The 16372-nt window shown below is 45.0% G+C and overlaps 1 protein-coding gene across 3 annotated transcripts in view; it reads left to right on the forward strand.

Moving 5' to 3' along the window:
* Positions 1–16372, forward strand: part of WIPF2 (WAS/WASL interacting protein family member 2) — a 39138-nt gene that overhangs the window by 21049 nt on the left and 1717 nt on the right. For all 3 annotated transcript variants that reach the window (XM_059907436.1, XM_059907438.1, XM_059907437.1), the window contains exons 2-6: positions 2018–2149; positions 6013–6145; positions 6859–6975; positions 7331–7987; positions 15890–16099. In XM_059907436.1, the coding sequence (XP_059763419.1) occupies positions 2087–2149; positions 6013–6145; positions 6859–6975; positions 7331–7987; positions 15890–16099 (1180 nt within the window). In that variant the 5' untranslated portion in view covers positions 2018–2086. The remainder of the gene's footprint in view (positions 1–2017; positions 2150–6012; positions 6146–6858; positions 6976–7330; positions 7988–15889; positions 16100–16372) is intronic.

The raw sequence follows: 16372 nt of genomic DNA on the forward strand, positions 1-16372 counted from the left end.
AGGGCTCGGGTTCGATCCCTGTTCGGGGAATTAAGATCCCACATGCTGCAACTAAGCCTGCATGCCTCAGTGCAGCCAAAATAAATAAATAAATAAATTAATTTCAGGGCTTCCCTGGTGGCGCAGTGGTTGAGAATCCGCCTGCCAATGCAGGGGACACGGGTTCGATCCCTGGTCCGGGAAGATCCCACGTGCCGCGGAGCAACTAAGCTCGTGTGCCACAACTACTGAGCCTGTGCTCTAGAGCCCGTGAGCCACAACTACTGAGCCCGCATGCCGCAACTACTGAAGCCCGCGCGCCTAGAGCCCGTGCTCCGCAGTGAGAGAAACCACTGCAATGAGGAAGCCCGCGCACCGCAACGAAGAGTAGCCCCGCTCGCCGCAACTAGAGAAAGCCCGTGCGCAGCAACGAAGACCCAACACAGCCAAAAATAAATAAATAAATAAAATTAATTAATTAATTTCAAAAAAAGAAGATAGGGCTTCCCTGGTGGCGCAGTGGTTGAGAATCTGCCTGCCAATGCAGGGGACGCGGGTTCGAGCCCTGGTCTGGGAAGATCCCACATGCCGAGGAGCAACTGGGCCCGTGAGCCACAACTACTGAGCCTGCGCGTCTGGAGCCTGTGCTCTGCAATAAGAGAGGCCCGCGCACTGCAATGAAGAGTGGCCCCCCCAAAAAAAAAAAAAAAAAGAGTGGCCCCCGCTCGCCGCAACTAGAGAAAGCCCTCGCACAGAAACGAAGACCCAACACAGCCAAAAATAAATAAATAAATAAATAAAAATAAATAAATTAAAAAAAAAATCCTGGAAAAAAAAGAAGATATACAGATGGCAAGTTAGCATATGAAAATATTCCAACATCATATGTCATTTAGGAATTGCAAATTAAAACAACCGGATACTACTACACACCTATTAGAATGACCAAAATCCAAAATGCTGGCAGGGGTGTGGAGCAATAGGAACTCTCATTCATTGCTGGTGAGAATGCGAATTGGTACAGCCATTGCGGAAGGTATTTTGGTAGTTTATTACAGAACATACTCTTACCATATGATCCATCAGTCATGCTCCTTGATGTTTACCCAAATGAGTCAAAAACTTATGTCCTCACAAAAACCTGCACAAGGATGTTTATATCAGCGTTATTCGTAATTGCTAAAACTTGGAAGCATCCCAGATGTCCTTCAGGAGGTGAATGGATAAACAAACTGTGGTACATCCAGACAGTGGAATGTTATTCAGTGCTAAAAAGAAATGAGCTATCAAGCCATGAAAAGACATGGAGGAAACTTAAATGCATATTACCAAGTGAAAGAAGCCAATCAGAAAAGGGTACTGTATGATTCCAACTATACAACATTCTGGAAAAGGCAAAACTATGGAGACATTAAAAAGCTCAGTGGTTGCCAGGGGTTCAGGGGTGGGGGGCAGGGAGGGATGAATAGATACAGCATAAGAGATTTTTAGGACAGTGAAACGATTCTATATGATACAACATTGGTGGAGAGTTGTCATTCTACATTTGTCCAAACCCATGGAACGTACAACACCAAGAGTGAACCCTAATGTAAACTATGGATTTCGGGTGATAACGAGGTGTCAGTGTAAGTTCATCAATTGTGACAAATGTATCACTGCAGGGTGTAGATAGTGGGGTACTCTGTGTGTGGGGGGGGGCACAGGGGCTTTAGGGGAACTCTGTACTTTCTGCTCAGTTTTGCTGTGCACCTAAAACTGCTCTAAGAAATAAAGTTTATTAATTTAAAAGGTTGCCAAAACAAAACAAAAGAATAATGTGTGACAGAGACCATATGTGGTTTACAAAGCCTAAAGTATTTTTTTATCTGGCATTTTACAGAAGAGATTTACCGAGCCCTGGACTATATCACAGTGCGACTAGGAGATGAGTGCCTAGTTTCTCTCTGGTGTCATGCTCAGTCCTCTGGTTCTCCTGGTACTCAGTGTCTCTCATGGCAAAGGTGTTCTCATGAATTTATTTCTGTTTCACTTGCAGGTATATGAGTGACCTAAAGCTGCAGATTAAAAAGGAAAGAGAGCAGTGCCAACTGCAAACAGGGCAAGGATGCCAATTCCTCCTCCCCCTCCACCACCCCCCGGTCCTCCTCCACCTCCCACTTCTAATCAGGTAGGTAGTCCATCCACCTGGCTATCTCAAGACCTGAATGGATACTTAGGGCTTCCTGGTATAAGACATAGTGTACTCAAAGACATGTGGTGTAGGAAGATGGAGAATAAATAAGTAAAGTCTGTCTTCCTCAATTCGTTCTGATTCCTGAGAAGTCCTCTTAGGACCATAATGGCTTGTCTTGGTTTTTTTATCCTGGTTCAGCCTAAATGGAGATTTGGGCAGGTGGCATCAGAGTAGGAACTAGTGTGTCTTCCCTAAAACTATTGTAATATAAAGGTCAATGTGTCCTTTCCCTGCATCTTTGAGAAAAGGGATGGCAATTCCTAGTTGTTGTTTCTTGCTGCCATTTATTTCCTTCTCTTCTACTCCAAATCAGTTCACTTTAAAGTCAAGTCCATGAGGTCTAAATGCCCCCGCGCCCCATATCAAGAAAGAAAGGAGTTAATGGAATTAGGAAGAAGACTAAAGGTTCAGTAATGGGAAGAAAAAAAAGCAATGTGGCTTCTGAACCAAGGAGACAGCCACTTTTACTATATCTGAGTTGTGATACCTGGAGTCACATGAGAAAGAAGGAAGGAACCTGGGTGCTTCATCTCTGTGTGTGTGTGTGTGTGTGTGTGTGTGTGTGTGTGTGTGTGTGTGTTGGGTGTGTTGGGTGTTTAACAGATGAGAAATTGTGCCCTAAAAGAGGAAAGGTGACTTAACCTAGCTAATTTGTTTCAGAACTAGGACTAGAGTTCAGGTCTGCCAACTTCTGGTTTTTTTCCTGTAATTTTTGGGGTGTGGTGGGAGCTGAGGCTGGAGGTGTAGGTGGGGGGTTTGGAGTTTTCTCTTGGTCATGATGGGGAGATGCTGAAGTCTCTTCAGCAGCAGGAGGAAGCTGCTTGGGTTTATATTAGGAAAGTTACTCTTCACAGTGTGGATGGTAGGTTGGGAGTTGAGACTACAGACAGGGAGGTTGAGACTGGAGACAGAAGCCTGTGGCAGTTGAAAATGAGAGTCTGGACTAAAGCAGTGAGGATGGAGAGTGGAGACAAGAGACAATGACAAAGTAAAATCTTAAGAGTCTGATGACAGATGGAAGAGTGAAGAAGAGGAAGGAGATTTGAATGACTCTAGTTGGGGGATTGATTGAATGCTGGTGCTATTTACAAGAGAAACAGGTTTGTGGAGGAGGATATGAGCTCAATTTTGGACATGCTTAGTAATATTTTTCTCTTTACAAAAGTAATATGTTCAAGAAATTTATGAACTGTGGTTAAGCAAAAAGGAGCAGTTACCCGTAATCCAACCATTCATAACGGTTTTGTGTCTAGCCTTTCCCTCCCTCCTTCCTCTTTTTGTATCTGTCTACCTTTTTTAAAATAATTAATTTATTAATTTATTTATTAATTTATTTATTTTTGGCTGCATTTTGTTGCTGCACACGGGCTTTCTCTAGTTGCAGTGAGCGGGGGCTACTCTTCATTGAGGTGCGCATGCTTCTCATTTTGGTGGCTTCTCTTGTTGTGGAGCATGGGCTCTAGGCACGTGGGCTTCAGTAGTTGTGGCGCATGAGCTCAGTAGTTGTGGCTCGCGGGCTCTAGAATGCAGACTCAGTAGTGTGGCGCATGGGCTTAGTTGCTCCGCGGCATGTGGGATCTTCCCAGACCAGGACTCAAACCCGTGACCCTTGCATTGGCAGGCGGATTCCTGACCACTGCGCCACCAGGGAAGCCCGTCTACCTTTTTTTTTAAAAAAAGGCTGTGCTTTATATACATACTGATTTCTGATCGGCTCTTCTTCCTCATTAATACATCATGAATGGCTTGTCATGTCATTAAATGTTTAGTGATATCATTAAAAAATTTTTTACTGTACTAAAAATCCAGAAAAAATTAGAGAACACCAATAAACATAGAAAATGTTAATCTATAATTAACCTTTGTTAACATTCTGTATGTTTATTGTAGGAAAACTAGAAAATACAGATAAACATAAATAATTATTACCCCAAGTTAACTTTTGCTAGTATCAGTGTATATCCTTCTAGAAATTTTCTGTATGTGTGTACCTTTTTTTTCTTCACAATATAAGCTAGCTACTACTTATTGAACTCTTACTATACACCAGGCACTGTGCTAAGCTCTTAAAAAGTGTTATCATTTAATTCTCAAAACTACCCTATGAGATAGGTCCTGTTATTATTCCTGTAGAAAACTGGAATCATGCTATATGTATTGTTCTATAATATTTTTTGCTTGATTGTGTCAGATATTTATTTCCGTGAAAAGATGCTTACTTCTACATCTTTAAGAGCTTAACTGGCATCCCACTGTATGATTATACCATTGTTCTTTTCGGTTGAACTTTTAGATTACTTCAGCTTTATGCTGTTATAAACTGTTTTTTGCTATTATTATTGTCTTTGTGCACGTCTCCAATTATTTTCTTAAAGTTAATTTCTGGAAGTAGAATTCTTGTGCTAGACTTTTAAAAGGTGTTTGATACATAAATTACTTTCTAGAAAAATCATACCAATTTATCCTACCACAGGTAATAGGAAAGAGTACCTGTTTTCCTGGATCCTTATGATCACCGTAGGGCAGTTTTTTATTCTATACATTGTTTTGAACATCTTCAGTGTGCCAGGCACTGTACAGGCAGTGGTCCCTGCCTTCACAAAGCTAGCAGTTTCTGTAATTTTAACCTTTACCAGTATCATAGGTAGATAATGATAGTTTTACACTACATTTTTTTTTATTATAGTTGATTTTTTTTCATATTTGTAGGCTCTTTTGACTTCGTTTATGCAGTGTTGTTCATATCTTTTGCTTATTATCCTGCTGATTTCTAAGTCATCTTTATATGTTAATGCTCTATAGATTTAGGCCACTACCTTTGTTTCTATCATACGTTACATTTGTCACCGACAGTTTTTTTTCCAGTGTGTCATCTGCATATTTACTTATATTCCTTAGTAAATAATTTGTAATAAGCAAATCTGTCGATCTTTTCCTGTATTTTGGTTGTCTTGATTAGAAAGTCCTTCCCGTTACCTATTTTTTTCCATATAGTACTTCTGTGGTTTTATTTTTTTACACTTAAATTTTATAATTCAGCTAGAATTTATTTGAGAGTAAAGTGCTAAGGTAAGTATTTAACTTTATTATTTTTTTCTAAAAATTAACCACTTGTCGGACTTCCCTGGCAGTCCAGTGGTTAAGACTCCACGCTTCCACTGCAGGGGGTGTGTGTTCGATCCCTGGTTGGGGAACTAAGATCCTACATGCCGCCTGGCATGGCCAAAAAAATTAACCACTTGTTATTAACACCTTGTATTTAATAATCTATCCTTTCTGCACTGAAGAAATATACTTTTATTATTTCTATGTAGACCTGGGCCTGCTTTATGGACTTTCTGTTCTGTTCCATTTATCTAGCTGTCTGTCCCTATGCTCCTGTTGTTGTTGGTCATAGGAATATTTCAGGATTTAAACAAGATAATGAAAGTAATGTGCTTATTATTAGCACAATGCCTGGGATATAGTGGGGGCTCAATAAACGTTTGCCTTGGTGGTGATGATACAAATAAAGTGTCCGACACACAAGCCTAGCACGTAGGTGCTCAGTAAGTATTGGTGCAGGCCTCCTGTCAGAAGCTTCTGAACAGGAGGAAGACCTGTACCCTTCACAGAAGGTACAGCATGGGAGAAAGGTCTAAGGAGGAGGATAATGGACATTGATACTGTCGTTTGGCACATGTGTCTTATTAGGTTAGACAGGCATCTCGTGGAATCCAGTTTGGCTTAAGGCATTTATCCCGAGCTTGTGATGAAGGGGATATGGAGGGTGAACTTATGTTTCCCTCTTCCTTCAGGCCAACACTGAGCTGCCCAAGCTGAGTAGAGATGAGCAGCGGGGTCGAGGTGCTCTCTTACAGGACATCTGCAAAGGGACCAAGCTGAAGAAGGTGACCAACATGAATGATCGGAGTGCTCCCGTCCTCGAGAGTGAGTCTAAGCTTCATCTCCTGATGAACCACTGGGATCCCAGGATTGACTCGGAGACTAGGCTTGGCTGTCATTTTTATTGTTGGGTCGTGAGTGGGAGAGTTTTGTCTTGGGATATTCTTTGGCTGTCTTCTCATCTGTTCATTTGGATACCTTAGAAATTTCTTTTTGACCTTTGAGAAGCATTCTCGGGGTCTTAAGCCTCCCATCTCCTACTATAACTAGTGCTTGTTAGGGCATATCCTTGGCTCTTCTCTGAGAAGACCACCACAGTCCTAAAAACCTGTAAGCTGAAGCCAACGATGATTTTATAATTGCTACAAGTGTTCATTCTGAAAGGCCTCTGGGGATTTTCTCACACCTGGGTCCCTGAGCCATTAAGCCCCCTCACCATCTGGGACTTGGAGAGGAAAGCCTAGAGAACTCTGTTGAACAGGTCTTCATCCTGGTTACCGCTCTGCCCCAAATAAAGGAAGATTGGCTCCTCGTTCCTTTTGTTTTCTCTCTTCCATCACAGCACAGAGTTTCATCCCCACACCTACATGAAGCTGTGGAGCAGAGAAGCCCAGCTTTCTATTTCAGTGGAAAGGCAAAAGCAATATCGGTTTGTTTGCAAATTAAAGCCCAGGTAGAGGAGGGGTTTCTCCTCAGGATTGACTTGGTCACCAGCCTCAGAGCATATGAAATGAAAATCCTAATGGTGTGCTTTCCAGAACCCAAAGGAAGCAGTGGTGGTTATGGCTCTGGAGCAGCTGCCCTGCAGCCCAAGGGAGGTCTCTTCCAAGGAGGAGTGCCAAAGCTCCGCCCTGTGGGAGCCAAGGACGGTTCAGGTATGTGATAAGTACTTTCTTAGGATATTTCCCAAGCGCATTCATTTCTGACTGGTCCCAGGTGGGCCGTCTGGGGTTGAGGAGTGTGGGAGAGATGGGAAGAAGGAGGGGTGGGAGCAGGGGAGGAGTTATAAAGTAGAATAAAGCAAAAGCTGAGGGTAAATAAGAATGCATTCAGCTTGCATCAGTAGTATTTGTTAATGGGCCCTGAGCCTGAAACCAGGTTAAAACCCAGAATCATACAGCTATTTGCCCTGCTGCCATGCAGGTTGCACTAAGGAGGCGGGGTGACGTGGAGATACTCAGCAACATAGGTCCAGCTCTGTTGACCCAGTGTTGTCTGGTGTATTTGTAGAGAACGTAGCTGGTAAGCCAGCCCTACAAGTCCCTGGTTCTCGAGCTGCTGCCCCAAGGCCTCCAGGGTGTACAACCAGCGGGCGCCCTCAGGATGATACAGACAGCAGCCGAGCCTCACTCCCAGACCTGCCCCGGACGCAGAGACCCTCGTTACCGGACCTCTCTCGGCCTAATACTGCCAGCAGTGCGGGCATGAAGCACAGCTCCTCCGCCCCTCCTCCGCCTCCCCCGGGGCGGCGTGCCAACGCGCCCCCTACACCTCTGCCTGTGCACAGCAGCAAAGCCACAGCCTACAACAGAGAGAAGCCCCTGCCACCCACACCTGGACAGAGGCTTCACCTTGGTCGAGAGGGACCTCCTGCTCCACCCCCAGTCAAGCCGCCTCCTTCCCCTGTGAATGTCAGAACAGGACCAAGTGGCCAGTCTCTAGCTCCTCCGCCGCCGCCTTACCGCCAGCCGCCTGGGGTCCCCAATGGGCCCTCCAGTCCCACTAACGAGTCAGCCCCTGAGCTGCCACAGAGACACAATTCTTTGCATAGGAAGACACCAGGGCCTGTCAGAGGCGTAGCGCCTCCTCCACCCACCTCAGCCTCCCCTTCTTTACAGAGTAATAGGCCACCTCCCCCAGCCCGAGACCCTCCCAGTCGGGGAGCAGGTAAGTGCCTGGAAGCACCTTATTTTTCCTACTGTACTGAGATGGAGTTCATCCTTCCTCTTCACCCTTTTCCCCAAAGCTCTCCTTCAGTGATTGAAGTGAGTACTCATTCAACAGGTTCGTTGAGTGCCTTTTTACGTGTCAGACTCTGTTGTTAGGAAAACAGCAGTAAATAAAAAAGACAAAAAATCCTGTTCTCCTGGACAGTTAACAAATAAATTAGTAAAAAAAAAAAAAAAAATATATATATATATATATATATATAAATACATAGTATATAGATGCTTTAGAGAAATACAAAGCAGAGAAAGGGAATGGGATATACTGGAGTGGGGATGAGGTAATATTTTAAATTACAGGGGTGAGGGTAGGGGTGGGGTCAGGGAAGGCCTTACTGATAAAGTGACAGTTTGGCAAATACCTGAAGAAGGTGAGGGAATACGCTACGCAGGCATTGAGGGCAGCAAATGCAGAGACCCTGAGACTGGGGACAGCAAGGAGACCATTGTGGCAAGACCAGGATGCGTGAGGGGAAGAGCGGCAGGACGTGAAGGTCAGAAAGCCAGATGCCGCGGGAGAACATTGGAGGACTTTGTGAAGACTTTGGGTTTTACTCTGTGTGAGATGGGGAGCCACTGGCGGGGGGCGGGGGGCGGGGGGTTGGAACACAGAAGTAGCTTTGATTTACCTTTTGAAAAGGCAACTGGCTCTGTTGTTGAGAACCCACTGCAGGAGAACAAAGGGGCCAAAGGAGACCATGTAGGGGGCTAGTGCAATAATCTGAGTAGATGGATAGGATCACAGCAGGTTTGGGGGAAGGTGGGTGTTCAGTTTTGGATGTCAAGTTTGAGGTGCCTGTTAGACATCCAAGAGGAAATAACCAATTGTCGATTGACTCTCAGACTCTGAAGTTCAGGAGAGTGGTCTGGGCTAGAGAGAGAAATTTGAAGGATATTGAGAACCACATGCTGGGGTGAGATCACCTGGGGAGTGAGTATAGAGAAGAGGAGAGGTCCCCGGCCTGAGGCCTTGCTACATGACAGGTGAGAGTGATAAGAGTACTAAGCAGAGGAAACTGAGAAAGGGCCTCTAGTGAGGAAGAAAGGAGGAATGCCAAGAGAGTAATGGAGAAAGTCCAGGATAGAGTGAGTGAGCAGCTGTGGCCTGTGCTGCAGGTGGGTCAGGGAAGTTGAAGACTGAGAATGACATTGGTCTCAGCAATGTGGGAGTCATTTTGGGGACCCCAAACTACCCTTCTAAGTAGTTTCAGTGGAGTGCTGGAGGAAGCATGAGGGTGAAAGTCTAATTGGGGTGGGTTCAAGCATGCAGGAATAGGAGAGGACTTGATGAAGGTAGCAGTAGAGAAACTCAAGGGAGTTTGCTGTAAAGGGGAGTGGGGGGTACAGGTATGTGGAATGATTGCTGGAGGAGGATGAGAGATTGAGGGTTGGTTCCCCCCGCCCCACCCCACCCAAGATGGGAGATATTTCAGCATCTGTTTGTACGCTGATGGAATGATCCAGTAGAGAGGAGGAAATTGCCTGGATAGTGTCCTTGGGGAGGCAAGAAGGAATGGAACCTGATCCACAGGTCAAGGGTTGGCCTTAGATAAGAACACAGTTCTTTGTGGTAACAGGAGTGAAGGCAGAGCAGATAGGCAAAGAAGCAAGTAGGTAGGTGGGTGTAGTGGTAGGAGCATGTGGGAAGTTTCTTCTAAATTTTTTTTTAAAATAAATAAATAAATAAATAAATTTATTTATTTATTTATGGCTGTGTTGGGTTTTCGTTGCTGCGCGCGGGCTTTCTCTAGTTGCATGGAGCGGGGTCTACTCTTCCTTGCGGTGCGTGGGCTTCTCATTGCGGTGGCTTCTCTTGTTGAGGAGCACGGGCTCTAGGCACGTGGGCTTCAGTAGTTGTGGCACACAGGCTCAGTAGTTGTGGCTCGCGGGCTCTAGAGCGCAGGCTCAGTAGTTGTGGCGCATGGGCTTAGTTGCTCCGCAGCATGTGGAATCTTCCCGGCCCAGGGCTCGAACTCGTGTCCCCTGCATTGGCAGGCAGATTCTTAACCACTGTGCCACTAGGGAAGCCCTTTTTTTTTTTTTTTGCTTCTATATTCTGGGTGAAATTGAAAGCAAGGACATATGCTGTGAATGAGGGTAAGGAAATAGAGGGAGATTTGAGGAGAGAGGAAAGAGGGCACAAAATGGCCATCTGGGCATGCAGGAGAATGAGTGGAGGAGAGAAGTGTGTTAGGATGACCAGCATCACGGAAGGCCCGCTCGAGCTTAGGGGCCACACATTTCAAGTGAGATTCATCAGCTCCGTGTGTGTTCAGCTGTGCCTCTGCAGGTACGGAGTTGGAGCAGAGTTGTATTTAACCAGCTTAGCGTGTTTTAGGCATGTGCGGCTGTAATGGAGAGCAGGGCAAGGGAGTTAAGGGTGTGTGTAAGGGAGTGCTTGTAACAAGGAACCATGGTCCTGAACTGGGTAAGGAGGGGATTAAGGCACCTTCAAAAAGGTGGGAGAGGTTGTGTCATCTTACAAAATAGCCTGACTGAAAGCGGAGAGTGAACGAGACCGTGCTGGGGCCTTCTCAGACCCAGGAATTTTGACTCCTGTATTCTCTTGTTTCACTGTGCTTTGAGCCGCAGCCTCCACAGATGGCTTTTGAGCTTTGATTTTAAACAGTCCCTGCAGGTATAGATGAGATCATCGATTAAGCAGGTATGTCATCAGGAAGCATGTATTAAAGGCCCATTAACTGGTACCGCTGCTTCATTAGGTACAGAGACTTGTATTCTAGGAGCTGGCAGTAGCATCAGGCGGTCACACAGGAACCTGGTACGTGGCCGACCCTGTATCTCTCTGGCTTTACCCATAAGGATATAGTCCTAACGTGACCTTTGACTCTACAAAGTTTAGGTTAAAAAAAAAATTATTTTTTTTAACTTAGGGATTTTTTTTAAATGACCCTTTATCTGAGCAGAGCCCATATCTTTCTGAAGCCAACCAGGAATAGAAGCGGAGAAAAATGTAATTTCTGTGGGTTGAACTGAGTTGTTTTAAATGTCTGCAGACTTCTTGCTTCCCACTTCTCAGTTCTTTTTCTGTGATTTCTTTAGAAAAATGTGAAGTTATGAGCCTTGTTCTTCTGTCTACTAGCCATCACCAACTTTGAGGCCTGACATAGGCCTCAGCCTGCTTTCTGTATCAGTAACCAGAGCAGCAGTTCTTAAGAGTGACACTCTGAAAAAAAATTGAGATATTTTAGTCAGAGATCTTTCGAGTATTGGCTCCACTTGTTTTGTGACATTGGGCAGATCACTCTGATTCTCTGAGTTTGTTTTCTCATCCGTAAAATGGTGTTCACAGGACTTTTCAGAGGTGGTTATAAATAAAGGAATGTGTAAAAGTGCTTTATAAACTGTAGTGTGCTGATGAATTTAGTGGTTTTATGCAAAGGACTTCTAGGCAGTTTTCATGGACTTATCTCTATGAATAAATCATATGGTGTGATAACATGGGATAATTTACTTTTGTTTCTTTATGAATTATTTACATTTGAATGAGTATGTAGTCTTTTGCCTTCCCTGGGGTGCTCAGAGACCAAAAAGTCCCTTATTATTGGTCCATAGGGTTTGTTTTCTGAATTTTTCCTTTGCAGAGTAAAACACTATTTTTAAAAAATATATATTTATTTATTTATTTTATTTTGGCTGTGCCGGGTCTTAGTTGCGGCATGAGGGATCTAGTTCCCTGACCAGGGATAGAATCTGAGCCCCCTGCATTGGGAGCATGGAGTCTTAACCACTGGACCACCAGGGAAGTCCCTGTTTAAAACACTATTTTTTTAAGGGAATTTTTTTCTTTTTAAAAGAATCGAGGATGGAGTGGGAGGTTGGGTTTAGCAGATGTAAGTGATTATATATAGAATGAATAAACAACAAGGTCCTACTGTATAGCACAGTGAACTATATTCAATATTCTATGATAAACCATAATGGAAAACAATATAAAAAAAGAATATGTATAACTGAATCACTTTGCTGTACAGCAGAAAGTAACACAACATTGTAAATCAACTATACTTCAGTTAAAAAAAAGATAACATCATGCTTTCTTTCATACGGGTTTATCTTGGATTACAAAAGTCAGTCTTCCTACCCCAAGGTTTCTTTTGCACACTGCTTGTTTCTTGGGGTCCTTGGGTTCTGGCTCTGTCACTTGAAAGTCTTAAAACTGGATGTGACAAAGAGCTCAGAAACTTCCTAGGGATGGCAGAATCTGGTCAGGATGACCGGCCCTGAGGGAGGGTGCTGAGGGAGCCAAGCAGGTAGCTCTTGGTCCTGCTCCGTTTTGCCCATCCAGGTTGGCCCTCATCACTGCCTCCTGCTCAGAGTCTAGCTGGTGTCCTTTTGAGCTTGACCGACCCTCTACCTTACTCCCCCTGGCCCCGCCCTCGCAGTAGATGCAGACTCTCAGGGCCCTGAGAAATCTGAGTCTTAGGGAAGTATTTTGAGGATGACCTGAAAGAGCTTCGGTTTGGGCAGATTTGGAATGAAAACAGGGTTCGGAGATCTGCTGGGAGGAGTTAAGGAGATTTCTCTTTAATTATGGCCTCTAATGGCCCCATCCATACTTATACAGACCTTGGAGAGTGAGGGAGAGTTGACATTCTGAGTGTGTTTTATGGGAAGCTAAAACTAACATTTACTGGGCCTACAGTGCTGGACTTCTTGTCTATAAGCATCATCCCAGGGACTTCCCTGGTAGTCCAGCGGTTAAGACTCCACGCTCCCAGTGCAGGGGGCTCAGATTCTATCCCTGGTCAGGGAACTAGATCCCGCATGCCACAACTATAAGATCCCACACGCCACAACGAAGATCCCTCGTGCCGCAACTAAAGACCCGGCGCAGCCAAATAAATATTTTAAAAAAACAAAAACAAAAAGAAAACCATCCCATTACTGTTTCATTCTTAACTATGGTTACTCTATAGAAATTCTGACAGTAATTCAGGGGGAATGATATATACTCTTATCACTAAGACAGTGTTGTCTGTTAAGCCGAGTAGTCTCCATGTACTGTTTGGTAACATGGCCCAGGTACCAAAAGACACATTTCCATCTCACTGGGTTATACATTTGTTCGGGAGATATTTAATACTTGAGGTTGTTGTGAAAAGCATTGTGTAGCAGTTTTCTTACTATGGAAGAGCAGACGTATGCTGGGTCTATTAGATCTGTGACCTTAGACAAATAGCCTGAGTCCCAGTTTCCTCATTTGTGAACTGGGGATAATGCCTCATACTTGTGCAGGGGTGGCTACAAGAATTTTTAAAGATTTAATGCATATAAAGTGCCCAGGACAGTGCCTGGAACATGATGGATATCAAATAAATGGTAGCTGCTATTATTGTTAGTGCAAAGCATAGAAATAATCTAACTTAAACACATTCGAACCTATTCCAGTGATGTCCAACATGCTTTTTATTTATTTATTTATTTATTGGCTGCATTGGGTCTTCGTTGCTGCGCGCGGGCTTTCTCTTAGTTACGGCGAGCAGTGGCTACTCTTCGTTGTGGTGCTCGGGCTTCTCACTGCAGTGGCTTCTCTTGTTGTGGAGCACAGGCTCTAGGCGTGTGGACTTCAGTAGTTGTGGCACGTGAGCTCAGTAGTTGTGGCTCGCGGGCTCTAGAGCACAGGCTCAGTAGTTGTGGCACACGGGCTTAGTTGCTCCGCAGCATGTGGGATCTTCCTGGACGAGGGATTGAACCTGTGTCTCCTGCATTGGCAGGTGGATTCTTAACCACTGAGCCACCAGGGATGTCCCCCAACATGCTTTTTTTTTTTTTTTTAATTTATTTATTTTTGGCGGCATTGGGTCTTCGTTGCTGCATGCGGGCTTTCTCTAGTTGCAGCGAGCGAGGGCTACTCTTCGTTGCGGTGCACGGGCTTCTCATCGCAGTGGCTTCCCTTGTTGTGGAGCACAGGCTCTAGGCGTGCAGACTTCAGTAGTTTTGGCACGTGAGCTCAGTAGTTGTGGCTCGCAGGCTCTAGAGCGCAGGCTCATAGCTGTGGCACCCGGGCTTAGTTGCTCTGCGGCATGTGGGATCTCTCCCCGGACCAGGGCTCGAACCCGTGTCCCCTGCATTGGCAGGCAGATTCTTAACCACTGAGCCACCAGGGAAGTCCCCCCAACATGCTTTTTATTTGTTTGTTTGTTTTTATTTTTGACTGTGTTGTGTCGTCATTGCTGTGCGCGGGCCTTCTCTAGTTGCAGCGAGCAGGGGCTACTGTCAGTTGTGGTGCGTGGGCTTCTCATTGCGGTGCCTCCTCTTGTTGCAGAGCGTGGGCTCTAGGCACACAGGCTTCAGTAGTTGTGGCACGTGGGCTCAGTAGTTGTGGCTCACGGGCTCTAGAGCTCAGGCTCAGTAGTTGTGGCGCAGGGGCTTAGTTGCTCCGCAGCATGTGGGATCTTCCCGGACCAGGGCTCGAACCCGTGTCCCCTGCATTGGCAGGCAGATTCTTAACCAGTGCGCCACCAGAGAAGCCCCCCCAACATGCTTTTGACATTACCTTATGCTTGGTGGCATTTTGTCTTTTTTTTTTTTTTTTGCAAATTTTGTCTTTTAAGAGTTAATTTGATTTTCGAAAATGGCCAAAAATCAGAGTCAGATGTAGGTATGAATTTTTTTATTGGTGGTGCAACCTCAGAAATGACAAGTGACCATCATATGACAATATTTATGGATCTGTCTGACAACCTGGATTTGGAGGCAATTCCAAAAGAGGTGTTCCCAATTTTTTTTGAGCAATGAGCCTATCATTGGAAATATGTAACTTCTGCAGATGAAATTATTATACATAATTTGAAAATCACTCATTTTAGTCTGTACTACTAAGTGTTAGAATAAGTGACATAGCCTGTAAATGCTGTGGGAGAGCAAAGGAGGGAATCAGATTAGAGTGGATTGCTTTGGAAAAGCCTTGAGAAGATGGGACTTGAGTTGAACCTTAAAGAAAAGTAGGATTTGATAGTAAGGGATGAGGGGTGGTATTTCTCAGTATTGTGGGGGAGTCACAAGAGCAAAGCATATGTAATTTGGTTTATTTAGCACGTATTGATTGAAGACCTACCATGTGCTGAGCTTGGGAACTCAGATGAATGGACACTGCTCTGACTTTAAGAAATATACAGTACACTCGGGAAGAAGCACGTGTAATACAACATAGTAGTGGTAGAGAGAGAGAGAGTCGACAGAGGCAGTACAGAAGAGTGGTACCTAATCCAGTGTAGGAATCAAGGAAGAAAAGAAGGTGCGATCAGGCTGACTGATGTGGTGGGTTACTGTGTAAGAGAGGAAAATGATTGGGTGAGACCCAGTCAGTGTGGAAGCTAAGGATTTGAAACTTTACGATATGGGAAATGCAAAGCCCTTGGAAAAGTTTGAGCTGGTATTTTGGGGAGATTAGTGAGTTGGTGGTATGCAGAATGGATTGAAAGGCTAAGAGATTAGAAGCAAGGAAAACATTTGAGAGGCTTTTAGCAGTAGAACAAGATAAAAACGAGAAAGCCCTGACTTAGAATTGTGGAGGAAGGCATGCAAAAGCAGAGAAAAAAATCATCAAGGATAAGTGGAATTCTTGACTGACTTGTCATGGGAAATGAAAAAGGGTCATAAATTTATTCTGAACTTTGGTATCGAGAAGAATGGTGATGTTGTTAAAGAAATAGGGATGAGGGGAGGGTGAATATGATATTTAACATGCTGCCCAGTGGTTCACAGGGTCTGGTTCTTTGGGAAAGCACCGAGCACTCTTTTGGCCCATGTCTCTCAAATCCCTCCGCCCATCACCGTCTCTACATCCAAACCTAACTGCTTTGAACTTTAATTGCAGCTCCTCCCCCCCCGCCACCCATGATCCGAAATGGTGCCAGGGATGCCCCCCCGCCCCCCCCACCGTACCGAATGCACGGGTCAGAGCCCCTGAGCCGAGGAAGGCCCCCACCTCCGCCCTCAAGGACGCCAGCTGGGCCCCCGCCGCCGCCTCCACCACCCCTGAGGAATGGCCACAGAGATTCTATTACCACTGTCCGATCTTTCTTGGGTGAGTAGCTAGCTGTTTTAGTCTCATAGTTCCTGTGGTGACTTCACTAATTCCAGTGGCCGCTGCAGAGTGGGAGTGGTCGCTTGGTGTCCTCTGTTCACTGCAGTTCCTCTCCTGACCTTCCCTCAGACTTCTGGGTCCCATCCATGGACATCCCTTTCCTTAGGCAAATTCTAGGCACGATTCTTTTGGAATAGATGGAAGTAAAATCAGCAGGTGTTGTGCTAACGCTAAAGCCAATCTCTTGTTCCCCAAGGCTCATTATTTGTGGTT

The sequence above is a fragment of the Balaenoptera ricei genome, chromosome 20 (genome assembly GCF_028023285.1).
Source record: "Balaenoptera ricei isolate mBalRic1 chromosome 20, mBalRic1.hap2, whole genome shotgun sequence".
In the NCBI taxonomy this organism is placed as follows: Eukaryota; Metazoa; Chordata; class Mammalia; order Artiodactyla; family Balaenopteridae; genus Balaenoptera; species Balaenoptera ricei.